Source organism: Salvelinus fontinalis, chromosome 38 (assembly GCF_029448725.1).
Source record: "Salvelinus fontinalis isolate EN_2023a chromosome 38, ASM2944872v1, whole genome shotgun sequence".
Taxonomy (NCBI): domain Eukaryota; kingdom Metazoa; phylum Chordata; class Actinopteri; order Salmoniformes; family Salmonidae; genus Salvelinus; species Salvelinus fontinalis.
Genome location: NC_074702.1, coordinates 19,102,916 through 19,128,169, shown reverse-complemented (window position 1 = coordinate 19,128,169; position 25,254 = coordinate 19,102,916). Strand labels below are relative to the sequence as shown.

General features: G+C 45.7%; 1 protein-coding gene across 2 annotated transcripts; it reads right to left on the bottom strand.

Moving 5' to 3' along the window:
• Positions 1-1,620: 1,620 nt before the first annotated feature.
• On the bottom strand, positions 1,621-16,334 carry LOC129837506 (metalloreductase STEAP4-like). Of its 2 annotated transcripts, XM_055903733.1 has the most exons (11): positions 16,003-16,333; positions 15,700-15,920; positions 15,420-15,527; positions 15,138-15,208; positions 14,971-15,058; positions 6,375-6,653; positions 6,190-6,284; positions 5,975-6,085; positions 5,835-5,877; positions 4,640-4,804; positions 1,621-3,007 (listed from the first exon to the last, which is right to left on the bottom strand). In XM_055903733.1, exons 2-11 carry the CDS (start codon positions 15,916-15,918, stop codon positions 2,768-2,770), a joined length of 1,419 nt encoding a protein of 472 aa, XP_055759708.1. In that variant the 5' UTR covers positions 15,919-15,920; positions 16,003-16,333; the 3' UTR covers positions 1,621-2,767. The 2 variants fall into 2 exon arrangements, with proteins under 2 accessions (XP_055759708.1, XP_055759709.1); XM_055903734.1 differs by having other exon boundaries at positions 15,700-16,334.
• Positions 16,335-25,254: the final 8,920 nt, after the last annotated feature.

Here is a 25,254-nt window from a genome sequence, read left to right as displayed (position 1 = left end):
ATCCAGGGTCAAGTCGTACACTAGCCTTCCCCCGACAACGTTTCTGATGGTCCCTGACATCTCTGCCTTCATCGCCGCATGCACAGTGTGTGCTCAGAACAAGACTCCACGGCAAGCTCCTTCTGGCCTCCTTCAGTCACTACCTGTCCCTCATCGTCCCTGGTCTCATATCTCTGGACTTTGTCACTGGAATCCCTCCATCTGATGGCAGCACTGTCATTCTGACGGTAGTCGATCGGTTCTCCAAGGCCACCCATTTCATCCCTCTCCCCAAACTACCTTCTGCCAAGGAGACAGCCCAGCTTATGGTGCAGCATGTCTTCCGGATCCATGGACTCCCGGTAGACATGGTCTCCGATCGGGGTTCTTGTCTCAGTTCTGGAAGGCATTCTGCACCCTTATTGGGTCGTCTGACATCTGGATTCCATCCCCAAACTAACGGTCAGTCGGAGCGAGCCAACCAAGACCTGGAGATCACCTTGAGGTGCCTGGTCTCAACCAACCCCACTACCTGGAGCCGTCAACTGGTCTGGGTGGAGTGTGCTCAGAACACCCCTCCCAGGTCTGCCACAGGACTCTCCCCTTTCGAGTGCTCCATGGGGTATCAGCCTCCACTCTTCCCGGAACAAGAGCAGGTCAGCGTACCCTCGGACCAGATGTTTGTCCGCCGCTGTCGATGTACCCGGAGAAGAGCCAGGGCGGCTATTCTCAAGAACAACTCCAGGTATCGTCGACAAGCGGACCGGCTCCCCGCTACCGCATTGGGCAGAGGGTATGGCTTTCCACTCGGGATCTGCCCCTTCGGGTAGAGTCCCGCAAGCTGTCTCCCCGGCTCGTTGGTCCTCTTCCCATCTCCAGAGTCCCGAGTTCCACTGCTGTCCATCTTGTGTTACCCTCGTAACCTCCGTATTCACCCTACCTTCCATTTGTCTAGGATTAAGCCCGTGTCTCACTGTCCTTTGTCTTCTGTCTCCAGGCCCATTCCTCCCCCCGGGTTATTGGTGGCCAGATAGCGTATACGGTGAGATGCCTCCTGAAGGTTCAACCATGGGGCAGGGGTTTCCAGTACCTGGTTGACTGGGAGGGATATGGCCCGGAGGAGAGGTGCTGGGTCCTGGCGAAAGACCTCTTGGACCCGGCCCTCATTGCCGATTTCCACCGCTGACACCCCGGTCAGCCAGGTATACGCCCAGGTAGGACACCAGATGGCGTCCCTGGTGGGTGCTGTCACGCCCTGATCTGTTTCACCTGTTCCTGTGATTGTCTCCACCCCCCTCCAGGTGTCTGTATTTATCCCTTTGTTTCCTGTTTCTCTGTGCCAGTTTGTCTTGTATGTTTAGTCAAGTCAACCAGTTTGTATTTCTAGTCCTCCTGGTTTTGACCCTTGCCTGTTTCTGGACTCTGTACCCACCTGCCTGCCTTGACCACAAGCCTGTCTGCCACTCTTGCCTACCCCCTTGGATTATTAAACATTGTAAGACTCCAACCATCTGCCTCCTGTGTCTGCATTTGGGTTTCGCCTTGATACTAACAAAACACATTCATAAAAAGAGCATACCAAGTACATACAACGAAAGGGAGATGAGGCTAAAACAACAGAAGGAAACAAACAAATCGACAGAACATTTACAATGTGGAAACTTTATTTGAGCATTAACAAATTTAAGGGTACATTTAAATGGTATGGTCCATTTTAAATAGCCTGCATTATTCACCTGTGCAGTTTTAGTTTCCTCATAAACCAGGTTTCCATCCAACCTTTTTTTATGTGTGTGAACTGTCAGATAAATGTCATGACAGGCCTGATGACAACAGCAGGTGGAAACACCTTTATGTGCAAATATTGATATGTTTATTATATCGAAGTAAACATGGAGTCACACAATGACAGTGTGTGTGGTCCTCCCATTACGACTCGGGAAAGCATGCAGTTTGTCTACAGATGAAATAAGTTATGACAAACTTCACAGGGTGGTGAAAGTGCACGGTGATGAGCTCAATGCTGTCTGTTTTCTGGAGGAAATGACAACACTCTGCCCCAGAGAGCATCACACTGAGTTTTTGTGTCTGACCTGCCCCTGGAGAAGTAGCAGACGCTCTTGATGGAACATTGTGAAAAGAGGCTTCCTGACCCACCCCCATTATGAAGGAGGGAAGATCAAATGAAGCAGCAATCACGAATCTTCTCCTTTGAGATGAAAAAAAAATGTCCAGCCTTGTTAGAACAGAGTCTGGAGAAGTGACCTGCTGCAGCACTTCAGGATCAAGATTTTCAATGACGAGGCTCACCCCATTATTTCTTGGGCCAGTCAATGAGGCCTCCGACACAAAATATAAATTGAATATAAATATAAACTTAGATGCGTCTCAAACCTGTTTCATCTGGGGATAACTATACAGTCAAAGAGAGGATATACAGTAAGAGAATATGAGAGAGAGAGCTTACACCATTCTATTTACATAAGAGAGAACTAGTGTCTGGTTTTCGTGCGGTTGAAAATATATCCATTAAAATGCAACAATGTTTAGTGTAATACAAAAAGAAATACAACTGCATATCAATTAAATGATATTGTTAGTTTTTGATCCCAGAAACATGGCAAACGATTGAATGGTAGCCAACCTCTGAGGGTGAAATAGCCAGAACAAAGAAACAAGAGTTCATGCCTTGAAGACAAATCTATCATCACACTGAGGGTGTTATTTTGTCTGTGTGTCTGTGTGTCTGTGTGTGTGTGTTCTCTAAGGTATCAGTGGTTGGCTGTCTTTAGGGTTCCTCTGATCTGCCCCCCCTCTCCCATCCCTGGCGTATGCGGGTGATGGTGTGGTCCACACAGGGGGTGATGAGCAGCAGCTTGAGCAGCAGCACCACAGAGGGAAGCACCAGACACAGCATGTAGCCCGGTGGGGTGTACCACTTGTAGATGGAGGAACTCAGGAATCTGTTCCAGCCATACAGGTAGGTGTGAGCCGTACACAACAGCAGAGTCAGGTGACCCAGCTTGGACTGGTGGGGGAGAAAAGAACACAAACACATGAACCACACACACATACACACACATGCAAGCACGTGCACAGAGAGAGGTCTAAGGGAGCTTGAGCACCTGCCCTTTTGCCATCCGATGAGAAAATAAACTTTGTTTGAATTTGTCTAGTTTCTCTATTGCTATTTAAATTAATTGCCCATCAAACTAGCTAATTATTTAGGAAAATTGAGCAGAGATGCAGAGAAAAAATGTGTTTATTTAAAATTATCACCAGTCAGACCGCTCAAGAAGTATGCTTAGATACACAGAGAAATAAACTAAATTAAGTATAATGATTATGGTTCTAGATTACAGGAAACATATGTTTCAGATGTTTGAAAAATGCCAAATTCTCCAACTTCAGGCACCCAGTCCGGACCATCCCCAAGCCATCCTCAGACTGTAATTTTTCCCCCTCAAATTTTGGGGGTGGATGACACCCCTGCACATACATCTCTAGGTGAATTCTCCTGGCCTGTTCTAATATATTCTTCCTAAATTATATCTGATGAATAACTTAACATTTAAATGCACCAATTTGAGGGGAATTAGAGAATGAGCCGGAGTTTCTCCTGACCCAGTTGCATTTATGAATGAGTGTGTGTGTTCTCTGTAGTGATGGAAATACAGCTTGTTATCCCCAGCGCATAACCTCTGGCTTGTCTGCTGAAAATCAGATTACTTTCCTGGAGTTTTATTGCATTCTGGCCTGGATGTTGGCTCTGCACCCCGCATGAATACGTCAATAGGGGAAACACTGAAGAAGATAAGTACAAATTAGGGCAGGTAATTTCCAGGGACCTCATGATACAATGTTATCACGATTGTCACGCCCTGACCTTAGAGAGCCTTTTTATTTCTCTATTTGGTTTGGTCAGGGTGTGATTTGGGTGGGCATTCTAGTTTTCTATTTCTTTGTTGGCCGGGTATGGTTCCCAATCAGAGGCAGCTGTCTATCGTTGTCTCTGTTTGGGAATCATACTTAGGCAGCCTGTTTTTCCACCCTAGTTTGTGGGAAGTTGATTTTGCACAGAGAGGCCTGCAGAACTTTACGTTCGATTATATTGTTTTGTTGGTGTTTCATTATTTAAATTATCATGAACATTTTCCACGCTGCGCTTTGGTCTCACTCATTCAACGACGGACGTAACAACGATACTTAGGTGCGATGCGATATGTATTGCAATGTGTGTATTAGGATTCGATACTTTGATTTGATTGTGATTTGATGTTCCAAACATATTGTTCACAATATGTCTGCTGCAGAGAGATGAGAGAGAGCGTGAGAAAATGTTTTTATCAGCCATGGAAATAAAAGTGCTGAAAACATTGGCTCACTATTTAAAAAGAAGACGAGAACAGGCTAAAGGATGAAAAATACCAGCGGCACAGCCGACTAGCCTTAACACTGACTAGCAACAACAAAAACGGGGGGGTGTTTACAAAGTGATACTTGGAGTCAAAGTATCAATACAACATCGTCCAAAATTAATATTGCGTTACGTAACTGTATTGATTTTCCCCCGCATCGCTAGGAAAAATGTGCAGAAAATTTGTGCCTAGCAAGTGTGTCTGGCCTAAGTATTCAGTGTGTTCGGTCCTGGTGATCCCACCTGTATGAAGCTGAACTCCCTCCAGCTGAGAATGTTACTGACGGAGGGAAGAGATGTGATTCCCAATAGGACGTACAGGCCAAATCCCAGAATTCCCAGGGACAAGTAGGAGTCGCCACGCCAGGCCGTTGTGGTATCAAACATTGTGGTCCTGTTCTCTCTGATCTGAGAGAGAGACAGAGAGACAGAGAGAGACAGAGAGAGACAGAGAGACAGAGAGACAGAGAGACAGAGAGACAGAGAGAGAGACAGAGTGAGAGACAGAGAGAGAGCGAGAGAGCGAGAGAGCGAGAGAGCGAGAGAGCGAGAGACGAATAATCAAAACCAGTGCTTGAATCTTGCTATATACTGTAGGTGTGTGTCCAATGTATGATCTTAATATGACCAGTATTGTGTCACAGAAAAATAATCCTGCAGCAACAGGATTTGAATGTTTTGTCTGTTCACACTTTTCCACTAATGTAATGTTACTTGATTGGTGGTTAGGCTATTAGCTGGCAAAAATTAGGCTACATGAAAAGTGCAATGCTGTTAAAACATGCTCCGAAACTTTGGTGACTAAGAAAGTATTTTTTAAACCTCCTGCTTTGGGCTGGATGTCTCAATGTGTAGTTAATACATTCATAATCAATGAGCAAAATAACTTTCTTACCTCAATTAGCCACGAAATACTTAGTATGAAAGCGACTTTTGTCTTGAAGCTGAGCCATGCCATTATTCCTACATTTCCCCCATATGGGCCAGCCCCTAGCAATTTGAGTTCTAGCCAAAGAGCTTCAGCCCCTCACATTTGAGTGACAGCTAGCAAGAGGCCTGCCCAGCGTTATCCAATGAAGTTGCATGGCAGTCCCAACGGCTCAGTGCCCACAGCCGAGAGAGAGAGAAACCAATGACGTGGTGCACATTTCTGCACATACTGTATATGACTTGGTACGTGTTTTGGGGGACCACTTTTGACTGAGTGCTACTTACAGAACTACTGGCTAAGAAGTATACAAAAGTTCAGGAGAATCTATTTAATTAATGTAACCATGTATTAGTGTGAATGTATGTAAATCCTGCAGCGCGGGAAAATTCATAGCGAAAACAGAGTGGTTAAATTAAGATCCTACATCTGTACACAATTTTGTCTATTCAATGTTCACTGTTTTGAAAGTGTTTAATTTGGACCTTACAGCTAGGTAGGTGTTCTTACCAGAGAGACAGTGTGTTCAGTGACCCAGAACATCAGATAGTACCTGAAAACAAAATCAATACTTTCTTTACTAAAAACTGAAGGAAGATACATGCCACTGTGTGTGTATGCTTGTGCATTTGAGTGTGTGCTCCACTGACCGTATGGGTAAGATCAGTGTATAGAGCACGTGCAGAAAGGCAAACCCCAGCGACAGTAGACCCAGCTGTTTCCTGCACAGCATCCAGCGATCCAGCCAATCAGGGAAGCGCCTGATGTTAAACATACATAAACACTTATAATCAACATAAATACATATGCAACATCGTGTGAACATACATGCATGCAAACACACACATACACACAGAGATCTGACCTGTACTTGGTGCCTCTGTAGAGCTGCAGGAAGGAAGCCAGGACACCAGGCAGGTAACAGAGAGACAGCATGATCAGAGACACGATGGGACACACCTGGAGAGAACACAAACACACACCTTGAACAGTTGGTAACACACAGAAACAAACAGAACACAAACACTCAGAGGGACTGTGGGCCAGTACCTTGTTGGCCAGTGAGACCATGATTCTGAAGGAGATGTCTTTGCCCTGGGTGGCATATGCATAGACGATGTCTCTGATCAGCAGGTAGAAAAAGAAGGCAGCGCTGAGGCCGATGGCGATGCGCAGGGGGAGCCTCCACTGGGGGAACAGCTGCAGGGGGAAGTCCTCCAGCTCCCGGGCCACTGAGAGAGATCCCCGGTCCAGGGCACTGAGACCCAGTTTGGTGGCTACCGCCATTACCACCTGCTTGGCCTCCACACTGTCTCCGCAGATATACACCTGACATATATTTATGAACATACAGTGGGGTACAGAAATTATTTACAATATACAATGCCTGTAGAAAATCAATCATTCAGATACTGAAATATATTGTATGCCCCAAAGATATTTTGTTTCACAAAATCTCAAACAGGTAGGGGTCAAAAGTATTGACAACCCAGTATCCAATACCATTCAATAGCTCACTTTGCGAGGATAACAACACTGAGCCTTTTCTAAAATGATAGAAAAATGCAAATATCTGGAGTTTGCTAAAACATTTACATTTAAGTCATTTAGCAGACGCTCTTATCCAGAGCGACTTACAAATTGGTGCATTCACCTAATGACATCCAGTGGAACAGCCACTTTACAATAGTGCATCTAAATCTTTTAAGGGGGGGGGGGGGGGGGGCAGAAGGATTGCTTTATCCTATCCTAGGTATTCCTTGAAGAGGTGGGGTTTCAGGTGTCTCCGGAAGGTGGTGATTGACTCCGCTGTCCTGGCGTCGTGAGGGAGTTTGTTCCACCATTGGGGTGCCAGAGCAGCGAACAGTTTTGACTGGGCTGAGCGGGAACTGTACTTCCTCAGTGGTAGGGAGGCGAGCAGGCCAGAGGTGGATGAACGCAGTGCCCTTGTTTGGGTGTAGGGCCTGATCAGAGCCTGAAGGTACTGAGGTGCCGTTCCCCTCACAGCTCCGTAGGCAAGCACCATGGTCTTGTAGCGGATGCGAGCTTCAACTGGAAGCCAGTGGAGAGAGCGGAGGAGCGGGGTGACGTGAGAGAACTTGGGAAGGTTGAACACCAGACGGGCTGCGGCGTTCTGGATGAGTTGTAGGGGTTTGATGGCACAGGCAGGGAGCCCAGCCAACAGCGAGTTGCAGTAATCCAGACGGGAGATGACAAGTGCCTGGATTAGGACCTGCGCCGCTTCCTGTGTGAGGCAGGGTCGTACTCTGCGGATGTTGTAGAGCATGAACCTACAGGAACGGGCCACCGCCTTGATGTTAGTTGAGAACGACAGGGTGTTGTCCAGGATCACGCCAAGGTTCTTAGCGCTCTGGGAGGAGGACACAATGGAGTTGTCAACCGTGATGGCGAGATCATGGAACGGGCAGTCCTTCCCCGGGAGGAAGAGCAGCTCCGTCTTGCCGAGGTTCAGCTTGAGGTGGTGATCCGTCATCCACAGTGATATGTCTGCCAGACATGCAGAGATGCGATTCGCCACCTGGTCATCAGAAGGGGGAAAGGAGAAGATTAGTTGTGTGTCGTCTGCATAGCAATGATAGGAGAGACCATGTGAGGTTATGACAGAGCCAAGTGACTTGGTGTATAGCGAGAATAGGAGAGGGCCTAGAACAGAGCCCTGGGGGACACCAGTGGTGAGAGCGCGTGGTGAGGAGACAGATTCATTCAGATTCATTCAAAGGCATTAGCACTTGGATTGAGACAGGTGCTTTTGTCAGATGACATGACAATAGAGCTCCTTAGACAAGCATGCCAGTTGTGGATTTAGCGTTGAAAAACAGAAGCATACGCAGAAAAGTAGTTACATTTACATTTTAGTCAATTAGCAGACACTCTTATCCAGAGTGACTTACGGGAGCAATTGGGGTTAAGTGCCTTGCTCAAGGGCACATCAACAGATTTTTCAGGTAGTCAGCTTAGGGATTCAAACCAGCAACTTCTCTGTTACTGGCCTGATGCTCTAAACCACTAGGCTACCTGCCACCCCATACCTACTGTTAAATATGGCGGATCTTTGATGTTATGGAGCAATTTTGATTCCGTTCTTCCTGGGGCCCTTGTTAAGGTCAACTGCATAATTAACTTTACCCAGTACCTTGACATTTTAACAAAAAACCTGGTTGCCTCTGCCAGGATGTCGGAACTTGATTTCAAGTGGATCTTCTAGCAAGACAATAACCCCAAACACAAATAAAAATCCACAAAGATATGGTTAATTGGACAAAAATAATTGCTCCAAATGTGTTCTCCAACTCATAAAACACGTTAGAAAAAGGCTCTGTTTCACTATCCTCACAAGAGGAAGGTGCTAGGTTATCGAAACAGGGGTGCCAATAAAATTGTTTAATTATTACTTTCTCTGAGCAATTGTATTAGTATAAAATAATATAATTTCCCCAGAAAATGTGCAATGAATATAGCTTATTTTCGACAGTCTTTTTTGGTAATTTCTTTGCTCAAGGGTCCAAATAAATATTGATCTGATGGTATTTGGACAAATTCAACTAACTGTTGTAATTTATATTTGGCAGCCAACAAATACATTTTTTGTTTTTTTTCAAATGACTCAAATATTATTTGGTTTTCTAAGAGCTGAATTTGAATATTAAAGACAAGTATGGTCTTTGAAAACTCTATCTTCAACTACCCAAAGTATTTGAAAAGTTGGTATATTCAAATAAAATACAAAATATAATAAACATTCCCAGGTCTGGTCTGTGTGTGTCCCCATGTGTGTGTGTGTGCATGCTTCTATATGCTTCTCTTTACAGAGGATGCACAATACAGGTTTCTCGCTCCAGAATGAAAATGTTCTTAATTAGCACAGAGGAGAGAAAGTCAAATCAACATGCTGACAGTCAAAATGTACATTGCCTTCAAAAAGTATTCACACCCTGTCACGTTCCTGACCTATTTCTGTTAGTTTGTTATGTGTGTTAGTTGGTCAGGACGTGAGGTTGGGTGGGCATTCTATGTTTTCTGTTTCTGTGTTGGTTTTGGGTTGCCTGGTATGGCTCTTAATTAGAGGCAGGTGTTTGGCGTTCCTCTAATTAAGAGTCATGTTTAGGTAGGCGTTGTCACAGTGTTAGTGGTGGGTGATTGTCTTCCGTGTCTGCTGGACTGTTTACGGTTTGTTCGGTTTGTGTAGCCTATGTTCCTATTCGTGCGTTTTTTCTTGTTTTATGTAAGTACGTTGTCTAGGTCTGTCTACACCGTTTGTTGTTTTTGTTAGTTTAATCAAGTTCGTGTTTCGTTAATAAAATATGTCATTTCACTTCGCTGCGCCTTGGTTCCCTCTTTAATCCTCCAAATTCCGAAGATGAAGAGGAGGAGGATGCCGTTACAGAATCACCCACCAATCCAGAGCCAAGCAGCGGAATTTCGAGCAACAGGAGAGTATACAGGACTTGTGGAGTTGGGAGCAAATATTTAACTGAGAAGGACCATGGGCTAAAGTGAATCACCGTCCATGGGAACAGCTGGAGGCAGCTCGGAGAGTGGAGGAAAAGAGAGAGAGGAACCGGAGTTATGAGGGAACGCGTCTTGCACGGAAGCCCAAAAAGCCCGTGAGTAACACCCAAAAATTTCTTGGGGGGGGGCTAAGAGGTAGTGGGCCAAGGGCAGGTAGGAGACCTGCGCCCACTTCCCAGGCTTACCGTGGAGAGCGGGAGTACGGGCAGGCGCCGTGTTACGCAGTAGAGCGCACGGTGTCTCCTGTACGAGTGCATAGCCCAGTGCGGGTTATTCCACCTCCCCGCACTGGTAGGGCTAGATTGGGTATTGAGCCAGGTGTCATGAGGCCGGCTCAACGCGTCTGGTCTCCAGTGCGTCTCCTCGGCCGGCATACATGGCACCTGCCTTACGCATGGTTTCCCCGGTTCGCCTACATAGCCCGGTGCGGGTTATTCCACCTCCCCGCACTGGTCGGGCAACCGGGAGCATTCAACCAGGTAAGGTTGGGCAGGCTCAATGCTCAAGAGAGCCAGTACCCTGCACTGTCCGGTATTTCCGGCGCCACCTCCCCGCCCCAGCCTAGTACCTACAGTGCCTACACTACGCACTAGGCTACCAGTGCGTCTCCTGAGCCCTGTTCCTCCTCCACGCACTCTCCCTGTAGTGCGTGTATCCAGTTCGGTGCCTCCAGTTCCGGCACCACGCACTAAGCCTCCTGTGCGTCTCCAGAGCCCTGTACACACTGTTTCTTCTCCTCCTACTAATCCTGATGTGCTTGCCCTCAGCCCGGTGCCACCAGTGCCGGTACCACGCACCAGGTATAGAGTGGGCTTTGAGAGTCCAGTGTGCCCTGTCCCTGCTCCCCGCACTAGTATGAAGGTGCGTGTCCTTAGCCCGGTGCCTCCAGTTCCGGCACCACGCACCAGGTCTACAGTGCGCCTTATCCGGCCAGAGCCATCCGTCTCCCCAGCGCCATCTGAGCCATCCGTCTCCCCAGCGCCATCTGAGCCATCCGTCTCCCCAGCGCCATCTGAGCCATCCATCTCCCCAGCGCCGTCTGAGCCATCCGTCTGCAATGAGCCTGCAAAGCCGCCCGTCTGCCATGAGCCTGCAAAGCCGCCCGTCTGCCATGAGCCTACAGAGCCGTCCGCCAGACAGGAGCCGCTAGAGCCGCCCGCCAGACAGGAGCCGCTAGAGCCGTCCGTCAGACAGGATCTGCCAGAGCCGCCAACCAGACAGGATCTGCCAGAGCCGCCAACCAGACAGGATCTGCCAGAGCCGCCAACCAGACAGGATCTGCCAGAGCCGCCAACCAGACAGGATCTGCCAGAGCCGCCAGCGAGCCATGAGCGGCCAGAGCCGTCAGAGAGCCATGAGCGTCCAGAGCCGTCCGCCAGACAGGACCCGCTAGAGCCGCCCGCCAGACAGGAGCCGCTAGAGCCGTCCGTCAGACAGGATCTGCCAGAGCCGCCAACCAGACAGGATCTGCCAGAGCCGCCAACCAGACAGGATCTGCCAGAGCCGCCAACCAGACAGGATCTGCCAGAGCCGCCAACCAGACAGGATCTGCCAGAGCCGCCAACCAGACAGGATCTGCCAGAGCCGCCAGCGAGCCATGAGCGTCCAGAGCCGTCAGCCTGCCATGAGCGTCGAGAGCCGTCAGCCAGCCATGAGCGTCGAGAGCCGTCAGCCAGCCATTAGCGTCGAGAGCCGTCAGCCAGCCATGAGCGTCGAGAGCCGTCAGCCAGCCATGAGCGTCGAGAGCCGTCAGCCAGCCATGAGCGTCGAGAGCCGTCAGCCAGCCATGAGCGTCGAGAGCCGTCAGCCAGCCATGAGCGTCGAGAGCCGTCAGCCAGCCATGAGCGTCGAGAGCCGTCAGCCAGCCATGAGCGTCGAGAGCCGTCAGCCTGCCATGAGCGTCCAGATTCGTCAGTCAGCCATGAGCTGCCCTTCAGCCAGAAACGGCTATATACCCAGAACTGCCCCTCAGTCCAGAGCTGTCTCTCTGTCCGGAGCTGCCTTTCAGTCCGGAGTTGCCCCTCTATCATGATCTCCCTCTCTATCTTGATCTACCTCTTTATTCTGATCTATCCCTCTGTCTTGATCTATCTCTCTGTCCCGGTGCTGTCCCTGTCATTGATGTTACTAAGGGGATTTTGTGGGGGTAAAATGAGGGTGGACATTCTTAGGGGGAGATGGAGGCGAGGATGGATTATGGTGGGGTGGGGACCTCGCCCGGAGCCTGAGCCACCACCGTGGTCAGATGCCCACCCAGACCCTCCCCTAGACTTTGTGCTGGTGCGCCCGGAGTTCGCACCTTATGGGGGGGGTTATGTCACGTTCCTGACCTATTTCTGTTAGTTTGTTATGTGTGTTAGTTGGTCAGGACGTGAGGTTGGGTGGGCATTCTATGTTTTCTGTTTCTGTGTTGGTTTTGGGTTGCCTGGTATGGCTCTTAATTAGAGGCAGGTGTTTGGCGTTCCTCTAATTAAGAGTCATATTTAGGTAGGCGTTGTCACAGTGTTCGTGGTGGGTGATTGTCTTCCGTGTCTGTGTTTGTACACCACGCGGGACTGTTTACGGTTTGTTCGGTTTGTGTAGCCTATGTTCCTATTCGTGCGTTTTTTCTTGTTTTATGTAAGTACGTCGTCTAGGTCTGTCTACACCGTTTGTTGTTTTTGTTAGTTTAATCAAGTTCGTGTTTCGTTAATAAAATATGTAATTTCACTTCGCTGCGCCTTGGTTCCCTCAATACTCCTCCTCTTCCGAAGATGAAGAGGAGGAGGACTGCGTTACACACCCCTTGACTTTCTCCCCATTTTGTTGTGTTACAACCTGCATTTGTCATGGATTAAATTGAGATTCTGTGTCACTAGCCTACACACAATACCTCATAATGTCAAAGTGGAATTATGTTTTTTGAAATGTTTAAAAATGTATACAGTCTCAACGTCAACAGTGAAGAGGTGACTCCGGGATGCTGGCCTTCTAGGCAGAGTTGCAAACAAAAAGCCATATCTCAAATGGGCAAAAGAACACAGACACTGGACATAGGAACTCTGCCTAGAAGGCCAGCTTCCTGGAGTCACCTCTTCACTGTTGATTTTGAGACTGGTGTTTTGAGGATACTATTTAATGAAGCTGCCAGTTGAGGACTTGTGAGGCATCTGTTTCTCAAACTAGACACTCTAATGTACTTGTCCTCTGGCTCAGTTGTGCACTGGGGCCTCCCACTCCTCTTTATATTCTGATTAGAGCCAGTTTGCGCTGTTCTGTTAAGGGAGTAGTACACAGCGTTGTTACTTTTTATAAACAGTAGTTTCAGGATAATGGGTTGAGTAAGTCCTCGGGTTTCCGTCTCAGTTGGTTCAGTACTACAACGAACAGATCTTCAGTTTCTTGGCAATTTCTCGCATGGAATAGCCTTCATTTCTCATAAATGAAACCACAAATGCTGATGCTCCAGATACTCAACTAGTCTAAAGAAGGCCAGTTTTAAGGCTTCTTTAATCAGAACAACAGTTTTTAGCTGTGCTAACATAATTGCAAAAGGGTTTTCTAATGATCAATTAGCCTTTTAAAATGATAAGCATGGATTACCTAACACAACGTGTCATTAGAACACATGAGTGATGGTTGAGGATAATGGGCCTCTGTACGCCTATGTAGATATTCCCCCAAAAATCTGCCGTTTACAGCTACAATAGTCATTTACAACATTAACAATGTCTACACTGTATTTATGGTCAACTTGATGTTATTTTAATGGACAAAAAATGTGCTTTTCTTTCAAAAACAAGGACATTTCTAAACTTTTGAACAGTAGTGTATGTTTATATACAGACTCTTTGAATGCCTGTATATATTTATATGTATATAAACAGCATATACGAAAGTATGTGGACATCGCTTTAAATGAGTGGATTTGGGCATTTCAACCACACCCGTTGCTGACGGGTCTAAAAACGAGCACACAGCCATGCAATCTCCAAAGACAAACAGCAGCAGTAGAATGACCTTATTGAAGAGCTCAGAGACTTTCAACATGACACCGTCATAGGATGTCACCTTTCCAACAAGTCAGTTCATCACATTTCTGACCAGCCAGAGCTGCCCCAGTCAAAGTACTGTTATTGTGAAGTGGAAACATCTAAGAGCAACAACGGCTCAGCAGCGAAGTGATAGGCCACACAAGCTCACAAAATGGGACCACTGAGTGCTGAAGCGTGTAGCGTGTAAAAACCATCTGTCCTCGGTTGCAACACTCATTACCGAGTTCCAAACTGCCTTTGGAAGCAACGTCAGCACAAGAGCTGTTCATCAGGAGCTTCATGAAATGGGTTTCCATGGCTGCGCAGCCGCACACAAGCCTAATATCACCATAAGCAATGCCAAGCGTCGGCTGGAGTGATGTAAATATCTCCGCCATTGGACTCTAGAGCAGTGAAAACACGTTCTCTGGAGTGATGAATCATGCTTTACCTTCTGGCTGTCCAACGGACAAATGTGGCTTTGGCGGATAACAGGAGAACGCTACCTGCCCCAATGTATAGTGACCAACTAAAAGTTTGGTGGAGGAGGAATAATGGTCTGGGGATGTTATTCATGGTTCGGGCTAACACTGCAGCATAAAATTACATTCTAGACGATTATGTGCTTCCAACATCATGGCAACAGTTTGGGGAAAGTCCTTTCCTGTTTCAGCATGACAATGCCCCTGTGCACAAAGTGAGGTCCATACAGAAATGGTTTGTCGAGATCAGTGTGGAAGAACTTGACTGGCCTCCACAGAGCCCTAACCTCAACCCCATGGAACACCTTTGGGATAATTTGGAACGCCGACTGCAAGCCAAGCCTAATCACCCAACAGCAGTGCTCGACCTCACTAATGCTTTTGTGGCTGATGGAAGTCCCCACAGCAATGTTTCAACATCTAGTGGAAAGCCTGCCCAGAAGAGTGGAGGCTGTTACAGCAGCAAAGGGGGCAAACTCCATATTAATGCCCATAATTTTAGAATGAGATGTTCGATGAGCAGGTGTCCACATACCTTTAGTCATGTAGTGTACAGTATATAGACTTGAATCTAGTAGCCAATTGGTTTCATGGGCATGGCTTGAACCTCGGTGTGTGTACCTGTCTGTTGGCATCTGAAGGTCCATTCTGCAGACTCCAGGCAGACAGGGTGTTGAAGCCTTTAACCACCTCAGCTCCAGGGACCAGACTGTTCGTGTACATATAACCACATTTACATTACATCAACATACACAAAAAACATTCCTAATTTACTATATAGCTCTCACCTTTGCAGGTATTCTGCGTTGGACTCTGGGTACTGATTCTTTCTCAAGTTGTTACTGACATCCACCAACACCTGCAATTCAACATGGCATCAAATACACTGATTCATACAGTCTATTGGCCAAATACACTGGAATATACATTCTTTTGGATAAATACGCTGGGACAAAGATTATATTGGCTAAATACGCTGGGACATACATTATGTTAGCCAAATATACAGTTATGTGCTGACAAAACAGACATTCATGCATATAGCAGAAGTAATAAAACATATATGCTACCTTCCCCTTAAGCTGATTGGCCAGTGGTACCAGGAAGTCATAGTGTTCTCTCTGGACAGCGATGCAGATCAGATGGGCTGACTGGGCAGCTGCAGCATGACCCAGGACCTGCATATACATCATCAACATATTGATACACACATAAACACACATACATTATATTCACATGTACTCCTTCCAAACATAAATAAATATATTGAAATACATTTACAACACAGTAAAAACACATATCCACATTTAACATATCACCACATAAAACCAGATCTATTTTATTTTGTACCTGTGCTCCGTGGAGTAGGCGGCTGCTGCTGTGAGGCCGTCGGCTGCCGAACACCACCCCGTACCCCGCCTGCAGCAGACGCAGGCCCAGAGAGCGCCCCAGGTCCCCCGTCCCAAACACACACACCCTCTCACACTCAGGTGGGGCATGGACAGCCTCCCTCATCGGAGACAGGGATACACACTCACTCTTCTCCTCACTCCTCTCCTGTCCCGTCATGCCTGAACAGAGACAGGCAAAGATCACCTCGAGTCGTAGACTGAATCAACAGAAAGTGTCAGTAAACCTAAGAGTTTAAAATACCTTCCTGAAGTTGTAATCACAGAAAAAGTACATCCACATAAATGGAGCTTGCAGGATGAACGTCCCTTTCACTTCGCTAAGTTCTTCAGCAGACACCTCCTCTAGACGGAGTTACAGTCCAGACAGAGCACTGTCAATCAATGCTAGGACACCTTACTGTGGTTGAACAACTGCAATGAAATGTTCTCTTTATTACATGTCCCAAAACTATAGTCTCCAGAGTTGGAGCAGCTCCTCTGAGTTATCCAGATTAAAGTCCTGACTGACTGAGACACTACAGACTGAGTCTCTATTTGTGTCTGGGCTCCTGGTGTGAGGGGGGAAGTGATTAGTCTCTCTGCCAAGCTGGAAACTTCGTTGGAAGAGGAGCAGTGTGTTTTTGCTTGTGCATTTGCTTGTGTGTGTGTGTGTGTGTGTGTGTGCAGGAAAACCCATGGCACTCACTCTGTAGTGTCTCTGAGGAGAGGCCAGTGGTTTCTGGGAAGTAGGGAGGTTACAAAATAGTGGAATACCAGACCTGGAGATCACGGTGAGGTCCCGGTGATCTTTCTGGGATTAGGCAATCTACATGTCACGTGCACACACACACACACACACACACACACACACACACACACACACACACACACACACGAAGTCTGTGCTCTATCATAAAGAAATATCAAAATGAAATACATATTTAAAGTAGTATGTATTTTGCAACAAGAGTTTACTAAATGGCATACAGGTCCTTTCACAGTTCATGACAATAACACAACAGCAGATGCACTTTGGTTTGTTGTAATCCTACCGTTTTCATAAACTGCCTCACCTCAGATAGCTTTTAGCTCAAAGATGTGACAACATTATATTGTGTGCAACAAAGCTTGTAACTCCACAAAGCACAGAATGTGAAATACCAGAAGAACTCTGTCACATCCCCATGAACAGTGTTTCCCAAATACAGCATTTGGTGACCTTGAGTTCAAATGTGGCCTGAAACACTGGTTTCTTCACAGCAAGAGCAATCTAAATGCTTGGGGTGGGTCAGAGCACAGAATATTTAGTGAACCCAAGCTTTAGACTGGGCCTAGTTTAAAGTCACCCCACCCCCTCGCTCATCCTATACAATTACTGCTGTACACATGTTTCCTATTCATATACTGTCTATATACACCATTATATAGATATACACTGAGTGTACAACATTTGAGTCATTTAGCAGACGCTCTTATCCAGAGCGACTTACAAATTGGAAAGTTCATACATATTCATCCTGGTCCCCCCGTGGGAATTGAACCCTGGTCCCCCCGTGGGAATTGAACCCACAACCCTGGCGTTGCAAGCGCCATGCTCTACCAACTGAGCCACACGGGACCACAAAACATTAGGAACACCTTTTGCTCTCAGAACAGCCTCAGTTCGTCGTGGCATGGACTCTACAAGGTGTTGAAAGCATTCCATAGGGATGCTGGCCCAAGTTAACTCCAATGCTTCCCACAGTTTTGTCAAGTTTGCTTAAATATTTCGTCTTGCCCATTCAACCAAACCATGCCCATGTCTCAATTGTCTCAAGGCTTAAAAATCCTTCTTCAACCTGTCTCCTCCCCTTCTTCTACACTGACTAAAGTGGATTTCACAGATGTGTGGTGGCAAATTTCTGCTTTACCAAATGAGGAGAGTTACAAACTTCACACACCAGTCAGAGTTATAGTCTTTAATAATAAGAACTTTGCAATAGCCTTTGACTTTCAATGATGCGCTATCTCTAATGAACCATTGAAAAGTGTCAACAGAAAAGTACAAAGATCTTTTATAGCCAAGATACACCCCTCTCAACTTACATGACGAACCAGAGATCTTAGGAACTGTTCACAAAGAAAGACTTTTACTTGAGAGAGAGGAGTATCCCACAGCCAGATAGCATTCGCTATAAATTATCGTTCAGTTTGGTCCCGAAGACGAGGTTCTAATCTCGTCCCTGGTACTTCATAACACAGAACCATTACCTCATCCAATGGCATAACAAATGTTAACTCTAGATACTCCCATCTGAAGTAGACCCCCTCTTGACCCCACTCCTGGACAAGCTCACTGAGGGGAGTGAGCCTCTAGATCATACACTATCCTAGGATAAGTACAACATCAGCGAGGACATATAATGGTTCCAGACACTGCCATAATCCTCCCCCAATACCAAAGGAGGGAGTGAGTTGCGCACAGACATTGTGGGGACAAGTAATTGGTACCCCATTAATCACGCCATCCCTTCACATGGTTTAACAGATACATCCACATATGAAGACAATGTTCCATCCTGACCTCTCCCTTTCTGATATTCTGCATAGCACCAGAGACATGTAAAAGACAAGCCTGACCTCTCCCCTCTCTGGGCCCCAAGTAACTGAGCCCTAGCTGAGGGAAGAAATGCAACCGCAAACACTAGAGTCTATTAGAAATACATTCTAATAAAAAGTATATCACATAAGAATATTATGCAGATATGACATCTTAATTACTTATGTTACCCAACTAATTCTGATTCATCCACCACAGATGACATCAATAAGGGATCACAGCTTTCACCTGCTCAGTCTATGTCTTTCTGTTTTGTACACTCAGCGGATGTACTTTTTCTATATATATACACACAGAGTGCACACAGAAAGTATTCAGACCCCTTGACTTATTCCACATTTTGTTACGTTACAGCCTGATTCTAAAATAGATTAAATTAATTTATTCCTCATCAATTTACACACAATACTGCATAATGACAAAATGAAAACAGGTTTTTAGACATTTTTGCAAATGTATAAAAATAAAAACACAGGCATAACTTATTTACATAAGTAATCAGACCCTTTGCTACGAAAATCGAAATTGAGCTCAGGTGCATCCTGTTTCCATTGATCATCCTTGAGATGTTTCTAGAACTTAGAGTCCACCTGTGGTAAATTCAATTGATTGGACATTATTTGGAGTGGCCAGATGGAAGCCAATCCTCAGTAAAAGGCACAAGACAGCCCGCTTGGAGTTTGCCAAAAGGCACCTAAAGACTCTCAGACCATGAGAAACAAGATGTTCTGGTCTGATGAAACCAGGATTAAACTCTTTGGCCTGAATGCGAAGTGTCACGTCTGGAGGAAACCTGGCACCATCCCTATGGTGAAGCATGGTGGTGGCAGCATCATGCTATGGGGAGGTTTTTCAGTGGTAGGGACTGGGAGACTAGTCAGGATGGAGGGAATGATGAATGGAGCAAAGTACAGAGCGATCCTTGATGATAACCTAGTACAGAGCGTTCAGGACCTCAGACTGGGGCAAAGGTTCACCTAACAGGACAACAACCCTAAGGCCACAGCCAAGAAAACGCAGGAGTGGCTTCGGGATAAGTCTCTGAATATCCTTGAGTCGCCAAGCCAGAGCCCGGACTTGAACACGATCAAACATCTATGGAGAGACCTGAAATTAGCTGTGCAGCGACCCTCTCCATCAACCTGACAGAGCTTGAGAGGATCTGCAGAGAAGAATGGGAGAAACTCCCCAAATACAGGAGTGCCAAGCTTGTAGCGTCATACCCAAGAAGACTCGAGGCTGTAATCGCTGCTAAAGGTGCTTCAACAAAGTACTGAGTAAAGGGTCTGAATGCCTATGTAAATGTGCTATTTTCATTTTGATTTGTAATACATTTGCAAAAATTTCTAGAAACCTGTTTTTGCTTTGTCATTACGGGGTGTTTTGTGTAGATTGAGGGAAAAAAACTGTGATTCATTTTAGAATAAGGCTGTAACATAACATGGCTGTAAGGCTGTAACATAACATGTGAAAAAAGTCAAGAGGTCTGGAAACTTTACGAATGGTGCTGTATATACAGCACCAGTCAAAAGTTTGGACACACCTACACATTGCAGGATTTATCTTTATTTTTTACATTGTAGAATAACAGTGAAGACATCAAAACTATGAAATAACACATATGGAATCATGTGGTAACCAAAAAAGTCTTATACAAATCATAATATATTTTACATTTGAGATTCTCTTCGCCTTGATGACAGCTCTGCACACTCTTGGCATCCTCTGTCACGTAGAGTAGGCCAGAAGGCTAAACTGGAAAACCTAACCTCTATCAAAATAAAAAGATGGCGGAGCCGCAAAAGTTCTTCTGCGCAAGGGTGTTTATTTACAAGGTGATTCCGGAACAAAAAACAACAGTACTGCCATCAAACATATACCTTATGGGCCAGCTAAAAACAATGCTACCCCATCCACCGCTCAATCCAAAATATCTTTCCATGAACTGAAAGCGAGGCTCCTTTTTGTAGGGCTAGCCCCTCCCCTCAGAACAATTAACACTAATTAATTAAGCATTTACCTAGTCAAACCTACATTTTCCATTAACTAAACATACTAAAGAATATACATTGCAACACGTTTTTTTAAACAATATCACAACATAACATTTACAACATTACATCACTACTGACAGTGTCTTTCAATATGCCCATTTACATTAATGAGCCATTTGGGACAGGCACTATAAAGTCAGCCCAATCCCTTAGCTCTGGTCCTTTTCCAGCATACCCGGAAGCTACCGAGATGGAGAGAGAGAGGAACAGAACAAACAAACAAAGCGCTCATCCACAACATTGATAAGTATAATAAATATTGCATATCTTAAATATGAACACTAACATAAGTGTGAAATGTATGTAGTAAGACAGAAGATAAATTGTGTGTCGACCCACATTAACTTATCTGATAACGGAGCAGGGAGGAGTGATGAATGTGTGCGTGCGTTAAAGTACCAAATGCTGCCCGCGGCCAGTGACGGACTTCTACTTCACACTCTCAAACAGCTTCATGAGGTGGAATGCTTTTCAAATATCAGGTGTGCCTCGTTAAATTTTTATTTGTGGATTTTCTTTCCATCTGAATGCGTTCGAGCCATTCAGTTGTGTTACAAGATAGGGGTGGTATATATAGGACAGCCCTATTTGGTTAAAGACCAAGTCCATATTATGGCAAGAACAGCTCAGATAAGAAAAGAGAAATGACAGTCCATCATTACTTTAAGACATGAAGGTCAGTCAATCCAGAAAAGGCAATTTTTAATTTCTTCAAGTGCCATCGCAAAAAACATCAAGAGCTATGATCAAACTGGCTCTCATGAAGACAGTTACCTCTGTTGCAGAGGATAAGTTCATTAGCGTTAGCGTCCTCAGAAATTGCAACCCAAATGAATGCTTCACAGAGTTCAAGTAGCAGACACATCTCAACATCAACTGTTCAAAGGAGACTGTGTGAATCTGGCCTTCATGGTTGAATTGCTGCAAAGAAACCACTACTAAAGTACACCAACAATAAGAAGAGACTTGCTTGGTTCAAGAAACATGAGCAATGGACATTAGACCGGTGGAAATCTGTCCTTGGGTCTGAGTCAAAATTTGAGATTTTTGATTCTAACTGCCGTGTCTATTTGAGACACAGAGTAGGTGAACGGATGATCTCCACATGTGTGGTTCCCACCGTGAAGCATGGAAGAGGAGGTGTGATGCTGTGGGGATGCTTTGCTGGTGACACTGTGATTTATATAGAATTCAAGGCACACTTAACCAGCATGGCTACCACAGCATTCTGCAGCGATACGCCATCCCATCTGGTTTGCACCTCCAGTCAGTGTAAGGGCTATTTGACCAAGATGAAGAGTGGTGGAGTGCTGCATCAGATGACCTGGACTCAATCCAATTGAGATGGTTTGGGATGAGTTGGGCCGCAGATTGAAGGAAAAGCAGCCTACACGTGCTCAGCATATACGGGAACTCCTTCAAGACAGTTGGAAAAGCATTCCTCATGAGGCTGGTTGAGAGAATGCCACGAGTGTGCAAAGCTGTCATCAAGGCAAAGGGTGCCTACCTAGAAGAATCTAATATATAAAATATTTTTTTATGTATAATTTAACACTTTCTTGGTTACTACATGATTCCATGTGTAATTTCATAATTTTGATGTCTTCACTATTATTCTACAATGTAGAAAATAGTAAAAATAAGTAAAAACCCTGCAATGAGTAGGTGTCCAAACTTTTGACTGGTACTGTATATGTATATATTGTAGCAGGCTCAAGGGGGTAGGGTTTCCACGTCACCAAGTTCAATAACCAAACATGCACATTAAGCACAACTAGAATCCAAATTGGGAATTCATTAGGGAGATTTGTACGCTGTGGGAAAGGGAGGAATTAAGCAACCAGTTCAGATTTCTCAATCCGTTTTCGTTGTCCATTCCGTTCTCCAAGTGTAATCCCAAAACCCGGGTCCTCGGCCAAACCAGTTCGGTATACAGAGGGGGTAATCATACAGTTCACGTCACAATGGGCATTCACACAGCTAATGCTCCCTCTTCTCACACTTTCCAAAACACACGTTTCCCTCAGTCCTCTCCTTGTTTGTGCAGCCCGCTTCCTCTATTATCCCCAGGCCTGCCTCGTTGGGGCAGGAAGTCCATATAAGGCCCGGGGGTGGAACCAGCGGACTGCAAGATATCTTCCATCAATCACCACTCCCCTTACCTCTCTCTGCCATCTGCCACAATATATATATGTATATATATATATGTATGTATATACACTGCTCAAAAAAATAAAGGGAAAACTTAAATAACACAATGTAACTCCAAGTCAATCACACTTCTGTGAAATCAAACTGTCCACTTAGGAAGCAACACTGATTGACAATAAATTTCACATGCTGTTGTGCAAATGGAATAGACAAAAGGTGGAAATTATAGGCAATTAGCAAGACACCCCCCAAAACAGGAGTGATTCTGCAGGTGGTGACCACAGACCACTTCTCAGTTCCTATGCTTCCTGGCTGATGTTTTGGTCACTTTTGAATGCTGGCGGTGCTCTCACTCTCGTGGTAGCATGAGACAGAGTCTACAACCCACACAAGTGGCTCAGGTAGTGCAGTTCATCCAGGATGACACATCAATGCGAACTGTGGCAAAAAGGTTTGCTGTGTCTGTCAGCGTAGTGTCCAGAGCATGCAGGCGCTACCAGGAGACAGGCCAGTACATCAGGAGACGTGGAGGAGGCCGTAGGAGGGCAACAACCCAGCAGCAGGACCGGTACCTCCGCCTTAGTGCAAGGAGGTGCACTGCCAGAGCCCTGCAAAATGACCTCCAGCATAGCTGTTGCTAGAGAATTTAATTGAATGTTAATTTCTCTACCATAAGCACATCCAACATCATTTTAGAGAATTTGGCAGTACATCCAACCGGCCTTACAACCTCAGACGACGTGTAACCACGCCCGCCCAGTGGGTGGACCTATGTGGGTGGAATTATGCCCTCCCAGGCCCACCGATGGCTGCACCCCTGCCCAGTCATGAAATCTATTGATTATGGACTCATTTATTTATTTCCATTGACTGATTTCCTTATATGAACTGTAACTCAGTAAAATCGTTGAAATTGATGCGTGTTGCCTTTATATTTTTGTTCAGTAATATATTAATGAATATTCCGGACTCTGACATTCGTTCTGATATTTCTTATTTTCTTTCTTTACATTTTTGGGATTTGTGTGCATTGTTTTGTATTGTTAGGTACTGTATACTGCACTGTTGAAGCTAGAAACATAAGCATTTCGATGCACCTGCGATAACCTCTCCAAAATATGTGAACGCAACCAAGAAAATTTGATTTGAGCTCTCTCTGTGTGTGTGCGTGTTTGTGATCAGTCTCTGTGTGTGGGAACGACATAAACAACCCTACCATACACATCATGAACCACACAAAGACAGACACACATAGACACACTGCTACCCACCCACCCACAGTATACCACAGGGAGCAATCACAGGTCAGCAGTACTGTGGTTCACCTTAACCCAAACACAGCAATTATGGTGTTCTATGAACACAGGAAGAGGAGCTTTCAGAGGTGGAATTGAGTAATGATGTTAAACCTCGACCTATAAGTCCTATATAATAATATTTTGTGTATTTGTATTTGGAGAAAGAAAGAGAGAGAGAGAAATAGCTAGAGAGGGAGAGAGAGAGGCTAGGTTTTACATTAGCCTGTAATTTGTGGGTTTGCTTCTGGAACCCATGTCACACCCACTCACCAGCAGTCATTATCTCATAAGACGGGAGGGGAAGATACAGATACACGCACACAAACAAACAGATAATGGGGCACAGCGCAGGCGTAGTTACTGGCCTTCTGATTGGTCTGTCCCCTTTCCAGCAAAGTTTCTGCTACCTGGCAGCTAACAATATGCATTCACTTCTTCCCATAATAACACGGTTCTTCAGTGTTGGCTTTGACCGCTATTGGAATTTGCAAGTTTTTGTTCTTGCCCAGCACTAAAACACCAGACTCAGCCTAAACAAGGTCCAAATTAGAGACTGGGATTAATGTAGTTAATCAGATTTAGGTTGATCAGGCGTATTATTGTTTGGTATTAGCTAAGGACCAGACAGAGGCCGTGTTGATGTTACTGAGTGGGTCACAAGACAAGATAAAACTGTTTTCTGTTGTTTTATCTGTATCTCGTTGTTTACAGCTGGCCTGACAGCAGTGTGTGTGACCTGAACTGCTCTCTACCCCACACAGACCCTTATTACTAACCACCAGTTCAATGACCCTCCAGTCTCAGCCCCAACCCCAGTCCATAACTATAAAAAGCACAAACAGGAGTCAACACACCCTGAGTTCCCAGGACCAGCATGGGAGACCACTGACTGAGGTCCCAAAACAGGAAATTCACAGATTAAGGGAAATTGCAACTACTTGAGTTGGGACCTGAATCAGAGTGAGACTTGAGGTTGGAGGATGGGGGAAAAGGGCTGAACCTTACATAGAAGAACTGGGGTGGGACGAAAATGAGTCGAATGAAGAGATGATGATGAAAGTGAGTCGAATGGAGAGATGAAAATTAGTCGAATGGAGAGACGGTGATGAAAATGAGTCGAATGAAGAGATGAAAATGAGTTGAATGGAGAGATGATGATGAAATGGTGCTCCTCCTCTACTTCTCCTATCCTCCTCCCTCGCAACAGAAGGGTAGTAAAGTCCAGTTGCCCGTATTGCAACATCTAAGCTTTGGAAAGAGACAGGGGGATGTTGCAAGCTGAGCTTTTCACTGTGATATGGACAGGATGGTGAAAGCAACGGTGTATGTGTGCGTGTGATAGTTTGGGTGATATACTGTACGGTGGAATCTTCCTCTTGACCCCTGCTCCAGTGGTGCTCGGGGTGAGGCCT